Source organism: Rattus rattus, chromosome 13 (assembly GCF_011064425.1).
Source record: "Rattus rattus isolate New Zealand chromosome 13, Rrattus_CSIRO_v1, whole genome shotgun sequence".
NCBI classification, from domain to species: domain Eukaryota; kingdom Metazoa; phylum Chordata; class Mammalia; order Rodentia; family Muridae; genus Rattus; species Rattus rattus.
In genome coordinates, this window is record NC_046166.1 from 54886778 (window position 1) to 54905612 (window position 18835).

Below are 18835 nucleotides of genomic sequence, written 5' to 3' on the forward strand. Positions count from 1 at the left end.
AGACACGTTACTGTCGATGGTGAATTATGGCTCATTAGTTCTTTTGGAAATTAAGTTGTAGAAAGAGATACGTGTGCTTAGGAAGAAGCTAGAGTGAGTATTTAAAATGGAGATGTGAAATCCAATAGTCATGCTATTAGGCACAGGAAGGCAGACACGTGCTCAAGTGGCTGATGGTACGAAGTGCAAACTGTTCATGCTTGAGGTTCACAGAACCCTTCCTCAGTACCTCAAACTCCCTTCCACCCCAAACTGCACCTTCGCCCTTAGTGCCAGAGAGAAACTTCCCTAAAGCGAGAGAGAAATGAACTCTGAACCCTTCTGGGAAATAGCAATTGTTCCTCCCCCTCCCTGGGATTCCAGGTCTCCAGAGCAATCATTGTGGAGCAGGTGCTACAGTTACAAACTTTTCTCCATCTTCCACCCTTTACTTCCCCTACCACGCACTTTTCAAGGCTTGGATCAGCTCCGCAGCCTGCCAGGGACTGCGAGCACCAGCGTCCCTTCCAGGGCTCTCCAGACTGCTCGGTTCGGTCTGGCGGCGGCTGTGGCGGTGTCAGCGCAGCTTCCAGCGACCCCTGTCGGGAGTTCCCGGCAGCCGCTGGGCTCGGCCGCCCCCAGCCTGGCCCGGCTGCCAGAAGAAAGGGGCTGAGCCGCGATCGCCCAGCTCAGGCTCCTCCCGGTGGCGTGTCTGCGCCTCGGGGTGGGGGTGTGGTGGGGAAGAGGGAGGGGGCGAGGCGAGGGGAGGGTGCGAAGGAGGCGCCTGCGTCCAACCTGCGGGCAATTGAAAAAGAGCCGGCTAGGACTTCCCCAAAACTTGTGGGAACTCCGGACCGCGCGGGCAGCAGCAGCGGAGCGCAGCGCAGCGGCGGCAGCTGCCGGGAGATGCGAGCGCAGACCGGATTGTGATCACCTTTCCCTCTTCGGGCTGTAAGAGAGCGAGACAAGCCACCGAAGCGAGGCCACTCCAGAGCCGGCAGCGGAGGGACCCGGGACACTAGAGCAGCTCCGAGCCACTCCAGACCGAGCGGACGCTCCAGGTGATCGAGTCCACGCCGCTCCCTGCAGGCGACAGGCGACGCCTCCCGAGCAGCCCGGCCACTGGCTCTTCCCCTCCTGGGACAAACTTTTCTGCAAGCCCTTGGACCAAACTTGTCGCGCGTCTCCGTCACCCAACCGGGTCCGCGTAGAGCGCTCATCTTCGGCGAGATGTCTGAGCGCAAAGAAGGCAGAGGCAAGGGGAAGGGCAAGAAGAAGGACCGGGGATCCCGCGGGAAGCCCGGTCCGGCCGAGGGCGACCCGAGCCCAGGTGAGTGCCAGCCGCTCCGCTGCTCCCAGGCGGGCACCTACTCCGGTCCCGTGCGTCCCTGCTCAGCTCTCTTGGCGCCTGACCCGGTCCCCGAGCTGCGGTGCGGGGGCCGCCTCCACCTGGTGCCCGTGCGCTTCCCGCACCCCGAGCCTGCTGGCCATCCCTCCCGGGCCCTTGGGGTCGGCTGTGCGCCGCGCTCCCGGGCTCTGCCCTCGGCCCCCGCGTCAATCGCGGAGCCCAGCCCGGGAGTGCGGCTCCGATTGCGGGATCCCTACGGGCTGCGCGTGCCCTGCGGCCGGAGGACTTTGAGCGGGCTCGGTCTGCCCTCTAGCGAGAGAAGCGGGAACCGGCTCTGGGTTCGAGAGCCTGCGCCCCTCCGCCTGGGCCCGGGCTGCGCAGAGGGTGGTCGGGGAAAGGGTGGTGTGGGCGCCCGGGCGTCGGTGAGGTGGGCGGAGGGAAGCGGTTGGACAGCCGCTGTGCGAGCCTAGGATCGCTCTGATTGCGTGCGGCGATAGAGAAAGCCAGAGCGGCTGAGAGGGATTCCTAAAGGTCAGCGAAGCACGCAGAACCTGACCCGGTGCCAAGATTCAGGTCCGCTCTGAATAAATTTGGCTTCAGCTGTTGAAGTTTTTCAGGGCTGCCCCGATAAAAGATGGCTAGTTTAGTTTCCCAAGAGACGTCAGAAAGGAACAATTTACCCCAGGTTTTGAACCCCATTGCTTACCGGTTATAAATGGAATGAAAAAGGGGTGGGGGGAGTTAAGGTTTTTTATTACCAGATCTTTTAAATCCACCATCAGAGCGCAATCTAAAGGCCACTGCCACCCAAGATATCTCAAGGGAAGGCTATTACACTGACTTGGTCAGAAGAAGTATAAAAGGTCGCCTGTGACCAAAACTTGTCAGAGTTATTAAATAGATGCTTAAGGGGTGGCGCCTGAAAGGGTCTTTACCGTCCCTCTGCAGTCCCCTACGGTGGATCTGGATGCCTTGTGACTCTTAGAGCATCCCCAACACATTGTGAAGTACTTCAGGGAAACTAACAACACTTGTGCAGTCTGTGCCTAAAGGAGATAAGCAGAAATATCTGCTCCGTGCAGGAAGAAAACAAACCACATTTTCTTAGTGCGCTCCTTGGATTCGCTCAGCATTTCAGAACCTGGGTTGTTGGCAGGGACCCTAAGCAAGGTTTAGAACAAAACAGAAACCGAACAGAGAGTAATTGTTTAGCCCCTGGCCTGCTTAAAAGGCGCTGCTGATCTGTTTCACCTTAATTACCCCGCGTGAGCCTTCCTGAAGGTAGACGGATGTTTTCCCAATATTTACTGTATATTTTGGAGATTAACTGCAACATTGTACTCAATAAAGTACGGAACAACAGGGATCTGGGTTAATGTCATCATAGTATGTTAAAGAGACCCAGAACCGTAAAGGTATAAAGAACTTTCTGTTTCACTTGTCACCACTTGTGGCTTTTATCAATGGTTTGCATGGGCTGCTTAGACGGGTGGTTCTCAACCTGTGGGTCGCGACCCTAGGGGGTGCGAACCAAAGGACCCTTTCTTTCTGCGGGAGATTCATAACAGTAGCAAAATTACAGTTACTACGTGGCAACGAAATAATTTTATGGTTTGAGGAACTGAATTAAAGGGTTCAAGCGTTAGGAAGGCCTGAGAGCTTAGTTGCTCTCCTGAATTGAGATGGGGTGGTGGCTTGACTAGGAAGCGACTCTTTCAGTAGCAAGCTTTATCTCTCAACTAGGGCGCTAAGTCTACAACATACCTCAGATGTTTTAGTGAAGGCAGTGGTTCAGGTGGGGAGAGGTTAGACGTCTCAGGGCTGTCTGCAGCCTTGACTCACCTGGTGGGCATCCGTCTCAGGGCTACCTAATGTTCTTAGGGAAGTCTAGAGTTTCTTCTCTGGCTCCCTTGTGTATCTGTAGCCCCACAGCTGTGACTCTAAACCAGACTCCATGATATAATCTTCCCCGTTTCCCAGAAACAAATTGGGATGATGTCTGTGGGCTAGATTTTAGTTTGTTTCCTATCATGGTATGATTGGGGGCAGGAGGGGTGAATGGAGAGACACTTTGCTCCCTCCAGAGAACATTTTTTTACCCCCATTAGGATTCTGTCAACAGATTAAACCAGATTAAGAGCATTTATTCTTTTGGTTTGCAAACGGTCACCTTGAAATTTGCGTTACGTAGAAATTCAGGGCATTAGATTGCCTTGCTTTGGATATCACTGTTTCTGCCTTTGCCTTGTCACTCTTCCTTCTAATGGTAAGTCCCAGTCTGATTTTCCCTATTGAAGAAGATGAGTAGCTGTGATTTGTGGGGTAAATCCACGCTTCTTCTGGTTCTGGATCTTCCCTCTGGCCCGTGAGTCCAAGGAACCGTCAATAGCCTTCACATTTGCCAGGTAGTCAAATTTAGGATTTGCACGGACAGCCATCTCTTGAATTGTTCCTAGGTGTCACCCTTTCCTTAAAGCAACCAATGAAGTGCTACGTGTGTCCTTGGCAATGCAACGCTGAGCTTTTCACGCCAGTTTTACCACAGCGGAGATGGCTGAGGGTGCTTAGCCCTGCTCTGTACCTTATCAGACGCATAGGCATGTGGGTGGGAACTCTTCAGGAGAAAAACACCCTGTAAACTGCTACATTGACAGATGTAGTGGATGATTGTACAGACCTGGCTGTGTTTCCTATCTGCATTTTGAGGTAATTAGCCAACACTGGACTGCATGCTGTTGTGGCTGCTGATGTCCAATAGGATGATCTACTCTGTGATGGTAACTGTCATGGGTCCCATGTCTTTGAGGTCACAGATCTTCTTTGTTCAGAATAAACAACCTAAGGAAAATCCTGGGTTTTGTGTCACAGACCCATGTATCAAGGGTCCCCTAATGTCCTGAGCCTCCTGCAAGCTGGCGCTCCCAGATCCTGCCTCTGACTAATTCACTCAGCTTAGCATGTTCCTTTAGAAGCCCGAATTACAAAACTGGTTTTTCTTTTATCCTATCAGTTTGCCAGTTGACTCGCGACCTTCCTTAAGACTGCTGATGTTTACCATATGCTGTGCAGTATGCTTTTGGTCATTGTTTTGACTCTTAAGTGACCTGTAGCAAACCTGTTATTGTACCTGTTTCAGATCTAGAACTGTGGGCTCTTTTTTCATGCCTGCTGGAAGGGGTATTTGTGAGTGGAAAACTTCAGAAACTTAGTATCCCTAATAGACGCAGGCTGTGCATGCCTCGAATGATATCATCCACCTGTTTCCTTAACTAAATGGCTCCAAAGGCTGAAGTGCCTTGTAAACGTTCTTGGAAATAAAGTGCCCCGTCACTAACAGGGCAGTCTGTGTTTACAGAAGGAGAAGGAATGTCCAGTGATCTGTTTCAACCTGGTCACTTGTAACTGTTTACATTATGTAATCATTAAAAACATTAAAGCTTATTTATAGAACAAAGTGGGACTTGTTATTGCGAACTAAAAAAAAACAGGAAGAGTGAGGAAAGGAAGCTTGGCTACTGCTTTAATATATACAGAATGATAATGGTACTAATGAGGATGAGGAGAACATATATATGCTTATGTATATACGTGCATGTGTATGTGTGCTTATATATGCACGTGTATATGTAGATATGCACATGTGTATATGTGCTTCTATATGCACCTGTCTATGTAGATATATCAGACAGTCTTGGGCCATCAGGTGAACAGTAAATATATTTCCAGTATCCCCAGTCCTTTTCTATTCAGAACAGTGAAGATTATTATACATTACTTAATGTCTCCATTAAGACAATACTGTTAATGTTCCATGTAGCATATTACATGCATTGTATGTTATATCGTTTTTAAAACAGAAGATACAAAAGTGTCCTAATGTTAGGCAGAACTAAGTCCTAGTCCTTAGTTCTCTAGACAGACTGCTTGGAAGTAAATTTGAGCATGGCCAAACACCCGTTAGCTGTAAATTCATGGGAAAGTTACTTAATCTTTCTGTGCCCAAGTTTCCTTTTTTTGTAAAGTGGAGATAATTCCTGACTCTCTGGAGTGTGAACAAGATAACCCAGGAAAGCACGCTGACTATTGCCCAACAGGGAATCAGTACACAGTAAATACAAGCTGTCTTTATCAGATTACTCAAGGAAGGAATTGTTTGCAAGGATATGTGACATAATTTTCAGAATTCTCCTTTTATGGGAAGGAAAACCCAGTGCTGACCTCGGGTTAGAGTGGATGTAAATATTAATATGCACTACCTGTAACGAATGAGAAAAGTGAGTACATCAAGTTTCATAACTGCATATATGTATTATGAAAACATTGCCGAGCTCAATCTAAATATTGAAAGTAGACTGAGGTGCAACAGGATTTTATCTGGCAGGAAAATGTTGAGGTTTCAAGCTGCAAGATTTTGAAACCCGATTCCTTTTCTGGCAATGCTTTAAGAGTTGCTGTTCAAACCTCCTTTTGTAGTACAGAATATGTCGCCTTCTCCCTTGGGACTTGTCTAAGCCACTAAAACACAGAGTGGGCATCATCATGTCCCTTGCTATCTTTCTCAGGGAGTAACAAAGTGAAGCTCGTCCACCTTGGTGCAGGTATTTTGAAATAGAAGCAAAACAAGGAATGCAATAAATCCACATTTCTCGGTGTTTGCTCTTTTTTCCTGCCTCACTAGAATGATTGTATGTCATGTTTCAGGTTCTGGGAATAGAAGTGTCTCTTATCAGATATATTACCTTTTACCAAAGAAACAAGCTAACTTGGAATTTAACAATGCTGACAGTTTAGTGGCTTCTGTCACTAGAGAAGAAATCACACCATGTTTCAGTATTTTTTGGGGGGGGGAGTTATCAAATTTGCTCCAAGAAGTGATAACTATACTTCTCTTGATTGGTTAACCCTGAAATGCTAACCCTTGAAAAATAGAAGAAGGAAAAAAAACCCATTAAATTGTATTATTTTACTTTATTTTTACCATGGGAAAATATATCTACTAAGTATACTGTTAATATGCATAAAGCTAACTTTCCCTAAAGCGCCAAGTGGCATTTCCGCCCATTCTAATCGGTTTTGTATCTGCATGAGTTTTAATTGGCTGAAATGAAAGAACAAAAAGTGAGCTACCGAAATACCAATAGATGTCACTGTTTGTTGCTTTAGAAGATATGAGGTGTTAGGAGAAAAACAAACAAAAACAACAGCGCAACAAAAACAACAAAACCTACCTAGATTAGTCCATTCTGTTTATCAAACGTGAAGCTAGCTACTATTAAAAGCTTGTTGATTTAGGTTATACAATACTCTTTTGTTTGCAAAACTACATTTTGTTTGTGAATAATCAATCTGTTTCTTCTAAATATGAAAAGTGTCTTGCAAGCAGGAAGACCTCAGTTTGCTCTCCAGAGTCCACATTCAAAATAAGCCTGGTGGTGTCTGCATGTCAATCTCGCCCGGGGGAGGCGGAGTCAGGCAGGTCCAGGGGCTTTCTGGGAGACAGCCTACCCGGCAAGTTCCATGCCAGTGAGAGACTGGAAAACAAACAAACAAACAAAGCAAAACTGTATGGCCCATGAGGACTGTCGTCTGTCCTCCGCATGCCAGCCACGTGTGTGTGTGTGTATGTGTGTGTGTGCGCGCGCGCGTGCAAGCGTGCTCGCACATCCCTGTACACATAGGAACAGGAACAAACACAAGTGTCTGTACATTCAGTTCCCCCAAGAATTCAGAATGTAGGTAGAAAGTTTGCTGATCAAGGCTTTTGGAAAACAAAGTAGCAAACTTATTTGAGAATTTTGTGGTATATGGGATGGGTTTCTCTTGTATTTCAAACTGCGAGCGAGGCCCATTTCTCAGGCCCTCTGGATGACAGGAGTTAGGTTTATTTTCCAGACTGGTCAGATACTCATCGGTTTCTTTCTTCCTCTTAGAAGTGACACCTTCCTCTGGCCTCCAGAGGGTGCTCCGAGAGCACTGTACTGCTAATTCCCCAAAGACAACTTCTGCCTTTTCCTTTTTCACTTTTTGCAGGATTCTGGGCAGAATGGTAAAATGAACAGTGTCTTGGTTTAATCAAGGTTATCTCATTTGGATAGATTTCTCACCCCACCCTCAACTAGTCAGCAACTCCTCCCCCTAACTAGACAATAACTCCAATTCCTTAAAAATTCTGCATCGGGGATATTCTCAGACTTCATAGTGCTGGTGCTTACCAGGATGCTTCATTTGGTCAGAATAATTCTCGTTGTCACTTTTCTCCAGAGAGCCAAGCATCTACAGGGTCTTTCTAGGCACCCCCTGTCCAGTTAGATGCAAGTGGTTCTCGTGAGGAAGTTTAGTTACATTGAACAGTTTTCACCTCGACCTTGGGGAAGCTCCCAAGTTGAATAAAAGGTATTTGGGGACAGATTTGTTACTGTTGTTTTATCAGACACAGAGGCTGTCTGTCCCATTGAAGAAAGCTCCTTTGACACAGACATTTCCAAAAACAGGTTAGAGTTGTTCCAGAGGATGTTGCATGAAAGTTGGAGTAGCATCGACCCCTAACTCCTTACTTATGGGTCTCCCATTGTGTGTCTATATCTGTGTATGTGCACTTGGATGCAGGTGCCCATGGAGGCCAAGAGGGGGCGTCAGATCCCTTGGAGCAGGAATTATGGGTGTTTGTGAGCTGCCCAGAGTGAGTGCTAGGAATGAAACTCAGCAGGCTACCTTAACCTCTGAGCCATCTCTTTAGTCGTTCATAATTGAGTCCACCCTCTGCTGGCCATATCTGTCTTGATCCCCACATTGTATCATTTCGTTTTATAAAGTGTGATACAGTTTACATTGCATATTGCTGGAAAGGAGAGCTTACTAGGAGGAGTAGCCTTTTCTCTGCCACAGTGTCCCCAGTGCTTTCCAGCTTCCAGCTTCAATAGGAAGGCAGCTGACTGTGCCGGCAGCTGTCCGAGATTTACTGTAATGATGTTGGAGTCAGGGAATGTTATTAGGCTGAACCATATGAAATTGTCAGTTTTATAGGTCATGCATGGCTGATTACCCCACATGTCAGAGAGTTCAGGATCAGATTTTTCTTTCAGTAATTTGACGTTATGCCTTATTTATTATTTTAAGTAATGTGGTGATAATGATAACTCTGAAAGCGCCTTAGAAATTTTTAGTAATGAGATTAGATTAAAAGTCATGCACGAAAGCTACACGAGGGAATAATGGAGGAAGTAGCATTTTCTGCAGTCGGTAGGTAGGTTAGCCTCCTCAGACAGCTACAGAGGAAGAAGTTTCTGTAAAGTTACAGGGTTGGCCAACTAGCGGTTTTTACACAGAGGGAAAAAAAATGGCCATTTTGACTGAGAAGAGAGTCTTGTTTACCTTATTAATACACTTTTCCATGTATATTTTCTTTTTAATGATATACTTACTCTTGTGTGCTTTGGTGTTTTGGGTGTTTTTCCTATATGTGTCTGTGTCAGAGCCCCCAGAACTAGAGTTACAGACATTTCTGACCTGTATGTAGCTGCTGGGAATCGAACCCAGGTCCTTTGGAAGAACAGCACGGTGCTCTTAATCACCGAGCCACCCCTCCAGCTCTCTCATACTCTATCTTAATCACCAGGTTTCTACAGAGAGGTACTCCAGGTGTGATTAGGGAACATTGATAACTGGTAAAAAAAACAAACAAAACAGGCTTTATTTTATTGAATAGCATGAAACTTGGAAAGACATTCATCCCAACACTTCCTTTATTTTATTTTATTTTGTTTTTTGTTAGGCAGCGTCTTTCTTTGTAGCGCTGCCTGGCCTGAGCTTGCTGTGTAAACCACATTAGCCTCAGACTCACAGAGATGGCCGGGGTCTGCTCTTTCAGTGGCAGGATTGGGTCATTTCACTTTTACCCTATTCCATCAGACTGGGTTTCCCCGTAGTATCGAGTGAAGATGGGTTTCCTGATGTTTATAGTAATTTATTCATTCTTTAAAACATATTTATTCCATCTAACGTGTGTGTGTGTGCCTGAGGGTGTGGTGTTCATCTCAAGCGTGGAGGAGATTTCAGAGGTCAGAACCCCTGGAACTAGCATTACAGGTGGTTGTGGGCTGCCATGTAGGTGCCGGGCACTGAACCTTGGACCTCTGTAAGAACAAAACCTGTGCTCTTAACCGCTGAGCCATCTCGTCCTTTTATAAGATGGCTATATTTATAAACTGAAGATTCAGGTAAAGCCTGACTTGAAAATATACTTTTTCGAATGCTAGTCATCATTCTCCAAATGTCCCAGTTTTAGAGTCCAAAGTGAGAGTTATAAAGTACAACACAATATTTTTAGTTATTCTATAGTGAATCTAAAGCCCGTCATCAAATGGAATTTCTTCATTCCAGTTTTGAGAGCTTGGGCTACAGCTCAGTGGTAGAGTTCTCACTTAAATTCCAATTTTGAGGGGTTTTTTTTGTTTGTTTTTTCAAATAAAGGCAATTTAAAAATATATAGTGAAATGTTCTGAATATTAATTCTCTTAAAGAACTCCCAAAATGAAAGTTGAAATTTCTACACACTTAAAAACTTTTGTAACTTCGTGTTTCAATTTGGCTTAATATAAGATGTGAATATTAAATTAGTTTTAGAAAAAAACTTCATGTTTTGTAGGAATGATTTATTTTTATTTTATGTGTATTGCGAGGGCCTGCACGAATGTATATGTATTACATGCATGCCTGGTGTCTCTGGAGGGCAGGAGACGGTGTTGTACCTCCTGGAGCTGGAGTCACAGATAGTTTTAAGCTAACTGTTGTGTGTGCTGGAAACTGAATCTGGGTCCTGTACAGAGATGCTCTTGACCACCGAGCATCTCTCCAGCCTAACCCTTTAAAGAAGTCTCCACGGGAAGAACATCACACATTTAAGTTTTAAAGATTCCACTGAAAACCTGCCCAGTCCCAAACTTGGAGCCTCTCAGTGACGTTCCGTGTGGTCAGAATGAGGAGTTTGGAGCCATGGAGCTTTGATCAGTGTTGTACACTCTCAGTATCAATTATCTTTTTAATCAGTTATCCTACACACAGAAGAAGAAGGAGAGGAAGAAGAAGACAAGAGGAGGAAGGGGAGGAGGGGAAGGAGGGGAAGGAGGGGAAGGGGGAGAAGGAGGGGAGAAGGAAGGGCAGGAGGGGAAAGAGGGGAGAAGGAGGGGCAGGAGGGGAAAGAGGGGCAGGACGGGGAGGAGGAAAAGAAGGAAGAAGGAAGAAGGGAGGAGGGAGGAGAAGAAGAAGAAGAAGAAGAAGAAGAAGAAGAAGAAGAAGAAGAAGAAGAAGAAGAAGAAAAGAGACAGTAACAATGACAGCTATCAAAGTTGATAAATAGTACCTTTTTATCCTCTTCTGAGTTAATTAGAATGAAGTGATGCTACTTAAAAAACAAAGAAATCTCCCGATTTTGTACTTGAAAATGTTTAACTTAACTGTTTCATATGTTATTTATTTCAGAATTTTCCCTTGACTGTAGTTATAAGAAATTGCAGCTAATATGTAAGGTCACAAGAAAGGCATCCAGAGCCAAAGAATAGGAGGTGTCAGATGAAAGGTATTTAATAGAAAACTGTCATTCACCACAAGAGCACTTTTATTGAAACAGTGCGTGTGCTATTATGTAACGTTACATTAAATTCTTTCTCTGTTCAAGTTTGTCTGCCCTTGGAAAGTTTTCTAGTTGCCACTGAGCATGTCTGTTCTTCCCTGCCTGTTTGGGTTCCTTGGGCTTTCTTTCTTCCATCCATGAGGACAATGAGGTGTTGGTAACCTTCTTTAATAGTAACTGAGAGAATTTCAGCTTCAAAATAAGTAAAGTTATTTCATATAATTTCATAATCACCATGTGATAATTTGTATTAAGTTCAACAGTGTTATAATATTTTTATCAGCCTCTCCCTTTTTTTAATTTTCCATCCTCTCTCCACTTCTAACCTGGAGGGTTTACTTTCTTAGTATGAGTTAATACTACATTAAGGATTATGGGTTATAGGTAAGAGGATTGTACATCTTTACTATTTTTATTCTTTCATGCAGATTTCTGGACACTAGCCATTTGTAAGCTCGGCTGGGCTGAATATGAGGCTAAAACATGAACCTGTAGTCAACAGTTCATATGGAATCCAGGACAGGACATTTAAAACCATAACTGAATGATTCTAGCAAGCTTGAATGATGTTTATGCTAAATAACCTAGTTTTATATCTCTCAGCTCATTAGCATGAAGTATGGGTGATAATATTTTCTATCCATTCATTTATTCATGTGCACATGTATGTGCAATGTGTTTGAATGTACACTGTGTGTGTGAATGCACACTGTGTGTGTGTGTGTGTGTGTGTGTGTGTGTGTGTGTGTGTGTGTGAATGGACACTTGGAACCTTGTGTGGAGTGGGCAGGGGACAACTTGTGGAAACTGGCTCTCTCTCTATCACATAGGATCTAGTGATCTAACTCAGGTTGTTAGGCCTGGCAGCCAGCACCTTTTCCAGGGAGCCATCTCGCAGGTTTCTACATTTTGAATTTACATCTCCACGTTCTGTGAGGTGTTGATAGAATGAAATCTCCTTGAAAGGATATTCTTGAATTCACATGCTGGTGTCCCCACCCCCACTTGTGACAGTTGATTTAATCTTGTCCACTCAGGGACAGTATTGATTCTTGTATTAGTCCAGAGCCAAGCAGATCTTTGTCCTCTTCCAAGTTTGTCTGTCCTCGTCACCTTAAAGTAAAGCTCTCTTACCTGAAGGTGTTCGCTAACATGCGGCAGTCTAAACAAAATGATCTTGCAGTGTTCCTGTGTGTGTGTGTGTGTGTGTGTGTGTGTGTGTGTGTGTGTGTGTGTGTGAATGTGAATGTGTGCCCATATACACATAGTGCTATTAATCAGACTCAGGGCCTTGAACATGTTATCTAGGAATCATTGTGCTGTTACATTAGGAGTTTTGCCCTATCCCTGACAATTCTTGTCTTTGAGTCCAACCTGGTAACATAGACCTCTCATCCCAGTTATTCAGAAAGCTGAGAGGCAGGATGGAGACATTAAAGAACTACCTGACCTACAGAGTGAGTTCAAGGTCCATTTAGATATTTTCTCAAAAGTAAAAGGAGGGCTGGGGTGCAGTGGTGGAACACTTGATTTATGTGCGCAAACCCTGGGGTTCCGCAGTACAGCCCCTCCTTTTGTTATCTTTGCGTTCAGTGCATTTCACATGCCTCAGGAAATACTGATTTGAATAGAATCCATCAGATGTTTCTAAGACACATCAGTGGTAGTGTGGCTTGGAGACTGATGCTAGTTTTAGGAAAGAGAAATACCTGGCTTAATCCTGACTGTGGCAGGGATCTCATTGACCATTAGAATAGAAAAATGATTATTAATGGACAAGGTCCTGGCTGTGTCTCTGATTGCTTGGTGTGAGTCAGACGTGATTCTTCCATACCATGACTTGGGCCTCACGTCCACATTTACAGTAATCTATGAGATTCATGGCTCCAGTCCTGGGGTTAAGGTTTTTTATATTGTGATTGATGTAGAACCAAGATTAAAATGACAGTTTTATTTAAAATACCAATTTTATTAATAACATATCCTAAGTACTTTTTCAATCTCTTTTCCTCTAATGTTATGTTCTTCATGTAGTTACGAGCGTTTATGCCCGTAGGAGGTAACTTCATTAACACTGCATATCTTTTTACTGGGTCTTATGCATAGAGGTTCTTGGTAAGTAATTGTGCTAGCACCATTTATGAAATATGGTTTTTGTAATATTGGTGAAGGTTTTATATAAATATAGAATACATTCATACAAAGAACAGCTAGGGATTCTTAATTTGAGGGACTTGTACTGTACTCTGCATAAGTTTGCAGAGCAAATGAATGAAACTAATATATATGACTTTATATACATTTCCACATGTGTTATATATGTTCTATGTACATATACATGTGTATATGTATTACTATTGGCTATTTCCAGAAACATAAGGATAAGTGATTATATTCTGTGAATTGATTTAATAGTCATTTTATTGTATTATGAGGCATAGTATAGTCATTGTCTGAAGTAGATTTTCATTAGTATAGTAAGTAGATCATAATTTTGTGCATATACATAAGATCTGCTGTCATATTCTTTTAGTTTATTCTATTTCTTTTAGTTTAGTCTATTTTTTAGTTTATTCTCTGCCAACAGTGAAATACAAGTATATTGATAATAAGAATGGCATTTCACTGTCAAAATTTTTGATTTAGCCTCCACTCAAAAGTTTTACTTTTAATTTTTTGGTTTATTTGGGAGATTATATTTTAATTACAATAATCCTCTCTTCCCTTTCCTCCCTCCAGATCTCCACATGTCCCCTTTTCCACTCTCCTTCAAATTTGCGGCCTTTTTTCTATCAGATATTATTACATGCATTTTTTTAATAACTAAGAAAGGGAGGGTCTGCATGAGGCCCATGAGATGGTAGATTTTTATGAACAGCTATAATTTCAGTAATACCAAAAATTATTACCACCTACTTCTGGGAGAAAATATTGAAGGCCTATATTTTGTCCTCAGAAGGATTAGATCAAATACAGAAAATAGATTGTGATTATGGCTTGGAGTGAGGTCACCTTGCCCAGGACGTGGACTCTTCTCTGGGGAAACCGCTTGTGCGTTATCTAGCCACTTTGGGAAAGAATTATACTTATAGGAATTATGGAAATGAGCTGGTGGGTTTGTCAGGAGAAAACCAATTATTTGAATACTGAGTTGAATGGAAAATGAAATACATGCTTTTCCATATATTAAATTCAATAGGAACAGGAGACTTATGTCCTGAGGGTTTGATTTGTTTTTAAGCATGTTGATTACATTGCGTGTTCCCAGTTGTCCTCAATTTGACAGGAAGAGAGTATCTGTAGAAAATAATTACTCTATTTCGATACTTGGGGGAGAAATAGTGCATTTTAAGTGGACTATTTATTATACTTTTAACTGTCCAGCAAAAGAGACCATGACCATTTCTAGAGATAGATAAGGGTCTCTGACTTGGGGAGTGCGCGAGCAAAAGCATTTGACTTCCCGCAGTGTTCTGCCACTTACAGAAGAAATATGAGCCTTAGATCTTGCCCAGTTTCCTCTTCATAAAAGCCCGACTTCCGCTCTTTGAGAAAGAGGCCACATTCTGTAAAAGAAAAGGTGTTTTCAGTGTTGACTCCATTCTTTCTCTCATGCACAGTGTCAGAGGAGAGAACCACTAACTGCAGGATAAAACTTTGTAGTCTGGGGACGGCACTCTACAGAGACAGAAGGCCATTGGCCCTGGTCTCGCAGGATATGGATTAAGACATGCTGTTTGGGAAGACTTCAAGGTGCCTGTGCCTCTGACATGACAGGACTCAGCAGAAGAGAGGCGCCTTTTGTGTCATTTTATATAGGTTTTTCAAAATTACTGTCAACTTTAACACAGACAGATACGTCATTGCCACGCGCGCATGCGCGGTCTCACAGCCAGGTGCGGTAGCTTCTCTTTCTCAAGACACAGATGAATGGGGAAAAGAGTTCACCATCCTAAGTTGTCTCACAGGTCTCGCAAGGCAGAGATAACTCTGAAAGATCCCCAATGTTTTGCTAGTTATGTTAGCTAACTTTGAAAATTTCCCTTATCGATCCTCAAGAATCTAGTACTTGGTTAAGAACGGAACAGCTCTTTGTTGTCCTAAATCAGGGCACGTTGGTCACTGAAAGCTGCTTTCTTATCACTGATGGCTTTATGAAAGTTTTTTGCATTATCTTGAGAAATAAAGAATGTGAAGTAATTACATGTTAATTTCATGCTTTAGGTTCTGAGTATCAAGTTTGCACATGCTCAGACATGTGATCCGATAGTCTTATGGTCATAAATGCTTCCTTTGGACTTAGTTTCAGTGGGGCTGAAAGTCTAGTGTAGCGCAAATCACGGAATGCAGAGCTCCCTGGCTTTGCTCCCAGCACCTCAAAACAAGAGTATTAATAATCACAACTAGCAGTTATAATTGACCAGAGCTGCTTCCTAAGGTGGTAGATTTACCTTTCTATAGGATAGCTTCTTACAATTACTCATTGAAGTGGCAATTCTAAGCTTGTATGAATTCTGAGCTATTAAGCCACACACGAACAAATGTAAATAACCCATCATTCCCTGATGAGAGGTTAGAAGAATTTTTGAGTGGTTTTAGGAACTTACGTTAGTATCTTATATCTCCACGATTTTTAGTGGAGGCTGATATTTCCTTAGAACTAATCTTTCCTTACACAATATGATGTCATCAGAGGCCAATATGGAGCTGGGACGTACTCTGAAGTGTGCAAGTGTTAGTGACAGGTTTAGAACTATCAGTTGTGACAGCAGATTGGCTCTTGTATCATTCTAGAAAATGCCAGTGCAGGTCACCATCACCCTAAACTGACCAATCACTATGTTTGTGGCTTAAATTTTCATAATTTATTTTAAAACTCTCAGAACATATTAATCGGTGCTTAATGATTCTGCCCAAGGAATAGGAATTAGAGGTTCTTTTCAGTCTAAAAGTCTTACTCATCCTGAAATACTTTTGTTCCATTTTGTCTTATGAACTTAGAGGCAGCTAAGAGGTAGATAGATACAGTGTAAGGAGCTAATACTCATAGATTATTTTGCCCATTGTCTGCACATAATGTTTGTATGTTACTACATATAGATATGTACCAGTCATTCCCAGCAAATGAAATAATCTTCATATTAAAAAATCTGTCCAGTAGAGGTAATGCCAATTGTGAACTTGACACTCCTAGGAAGAGGGAGACTCAACTGAAGAATTGCCTCCCTTGGGTTGGTCTATGGGTCTTTGTATCAGGAAGGTTCTTAATTGCTAATTAATGTAGGAGGGCCCAGCACAGTGTGGGCAGTGCCATCCTGGGCAGTTGGATTTGGACTGTATCAGAAAGCAAGCCAAGCCTTCTTCATGGGGAGCAGGCCAGTAAGCAGTATTCCTCCATGAACTTGGTGTTCCCTCATGATGAACTATGAACCATAAGGCAAATAAGCCCTTTCCTGCCCAAGTTGTTTTTTGGTCATGGCTGTTTTACATCAAGAGAAAAGGAAACGAACACACTACTTAAACATGAGGTTCCTGTGTATACCATCAGTCTTGAGTGTTAGTACTAGACGGTCACCTAAGTGGTCATCTGCTTGTGTGGTGATGGTGATGATGATGATGATGATGATGATGATGATGATGATGATTTTAGATAACAAAAATTGTTGGGTACAAGAACATGGATTCCAGAATTAGAATCCAATCTTTTAGATTTCAGCACAGAGATTTTAGTTATTACAATATTATGATATAAATCTAAGGTTAATTCTGGATATGAACTCACATTCCAGAAGTTTGGGCATATTGGGCTTTTAGAAAGAGACACAGATTTCCGTGTCATTAAGTGACATGTTGGGGGACATGGCTGATATGATTGTACTTTAATACCAGCTGTAAATCTAAGTCGACCACACCTTTGTATCTTCCTGTTCCTTATTACAGCTTCTTACACAATACACTTGGTTCCTTCTGGAAAGATGGCCACTGAGGTCATAATGTCTTGACATGGGAGATGACGGTATTAGAATCGTGGTCACGAGTGGGATTCCTAGGTGCCATGAGTGCGAGCTGCCGCAGTGCTCTCAAAGCCCTTCATGTAGGATACCCTCAGATAGAGAAGAGAGGCCTGGGTGTGCTATAGATGCTCTTCCTCGTAAACCGCATTCTCATCCCCAAAAGGCCAAGAACCTTTGTACCTAGACAGCTGCAGAGACATGGAGTCACCCTCGGAAATGTTAGCTACTGGACAGCCACTGATGGATGTGCCATTTACAACAACCCAGTGGCCAGAGACTTTCTATTCTATTACTGTTTTCGTAGGGTAAACGTTCTGTTTTTACTGGATGGATTTATTATTTATTTTAGAAGTTAGGTTGTTATTGCTACTACTACTATTACTACTATTACTACTACTACTACTACTACTATTGGAAAAGCTTAGTAGGGATGAGAGATGCAATACAATTGTGGCTATACTTATTATTTACTTCTCGTCATTTGGATTTGGCTAACGTACCCAAACTAAAGAAGACTTGGCCTATTGTAGGTTTTGTCTGGGCCTCAAATGGAAATTTCCCAAGGGATGGAGGGAGTAAGTCTTCAAGTTGGAGCTTCACAGGAGGCTGGCACTCTGTGGGTTATAGCACAGGGAGGAGCTTTGCCTGGAGGATAATGCAGCTCCTTTGAGGCTAGTAGAGACACATAAAGGTTGCTGACTCATGCTCAGCCAGCTCCATTAATGAGGGAATTAAACAGTGGCTAGAAAGGGACCGAAGAGTCCATTGGGAGTGCATCCAAGGAACTGTGAGGACAGCTACTGCTCTCTAAACGCATGGGTTGAAAGCGTTTCTGGGTCATACACAGGAAGTGCTTTTGGACCTGGGCTGATAGTACTAGTGAGTGAAAAACCTTGTCAGTGAGTGTGAGCATGTGCTTGTGCATGCATGAGTGTGTGTGTGTGTGTGTGTGTGTGTGTGTGTATCTGTGTGATACAGAGAGACAGACAGACAGACAGACACATGGAGAAAGGCAGAGAAAGACAGAAATAAAGAAACACACAGATCTATAGACAACCTTCTCCTGGAAGGAAGAGGAGTAGGAGCCTTGGTCAAGAAGGCCCCTATGGTGGCCCAGATAGGATTCTAGGCAGTGATTAAGAGGGAAACAGCCCATGTTCCTGTGACTTTAGCCATCATTTTTATATTTAGGCATTGTCCCCTTCTCTGGTAACCAACAAGTAAAAATCTTAGGTGTAGCAGAATCTGGTTTTAGGTGGTCTCTAGTCTTGTGTGGTATGCTCCTGGGTCATTGTTACATGGAGTCTTTGGTGGTTAGTAACTTTGGGATGCTAAGGTTAGTTGGAAATGACTGCTCTAAAGACCTAGGCAAGTAATAAACTGGTGTTGTGAGGAACACAGTTTACCTCCCATGGAGCAACTCTTGGTAAGCAATGCAGTAATGAAGTGTAATTCATCTTAGCAACCACCTCGGTTATGGATGTATGTGAATAACTTAGAGAAAATGTGGAAAAGAAGTATTGCTAGTATACCATAAAGTGTATATACTACATATAGAAAAGTTCTCCATGGAAACTGGGTACTGCCTGTGAATTGTAGCCCCTCAGCTACCCTTTACTTATTCCTTCCAAGCAGGTTACAGAGATAGAACTTTATGGAATTTATGCCCTACTGGATCCTGGGAATACACGAAGAAGTAAGAACTAAAGGCGAGGAAGTACCCTTGAACTAGATTTTAGTAGCAATTAGTTTTGTAATGATGGCGCTAGAATCAAGCTCTGATACATAGCAATTGTGTGCTTTAACCCGGAGTCTTGTCCTAAGACTCAAGAAAGTAAGTATCTGGAATTTTGTCTGTCTCCTCCT

At 43.2% G+C, this 18835-nt stretch overlaps 1 protein-coding gene across 13 annotated transcripts in view; it reads left to right on the plus strand.

Moving 5' to 3' along the window:
- The first annotated feature begins 804 nt into the window (after positions 1 to 804).
- Nrg1 (neuregulin 1) overlaps positions 805 to 18835 on the plus strand; it is a 185314-nt gene continuing 167283 nt past the window's right edge. For all 13 annotated transcript variants that reach the window (XM_032918885.1, XM_032918882.1, XM_032918883.1 and 10 more), the window contains exon 1: positions 805 to 1309. In XM_032918885.1, the coding sequence (XP_032774776.1) occupies positions 1210 to 1309 (100 nt within the window). In that variant the 5' untranslated portion in view covers positions 805 to 1209. The remainder of the gene's footprint in view (positions 1310 to 18835) is intronic.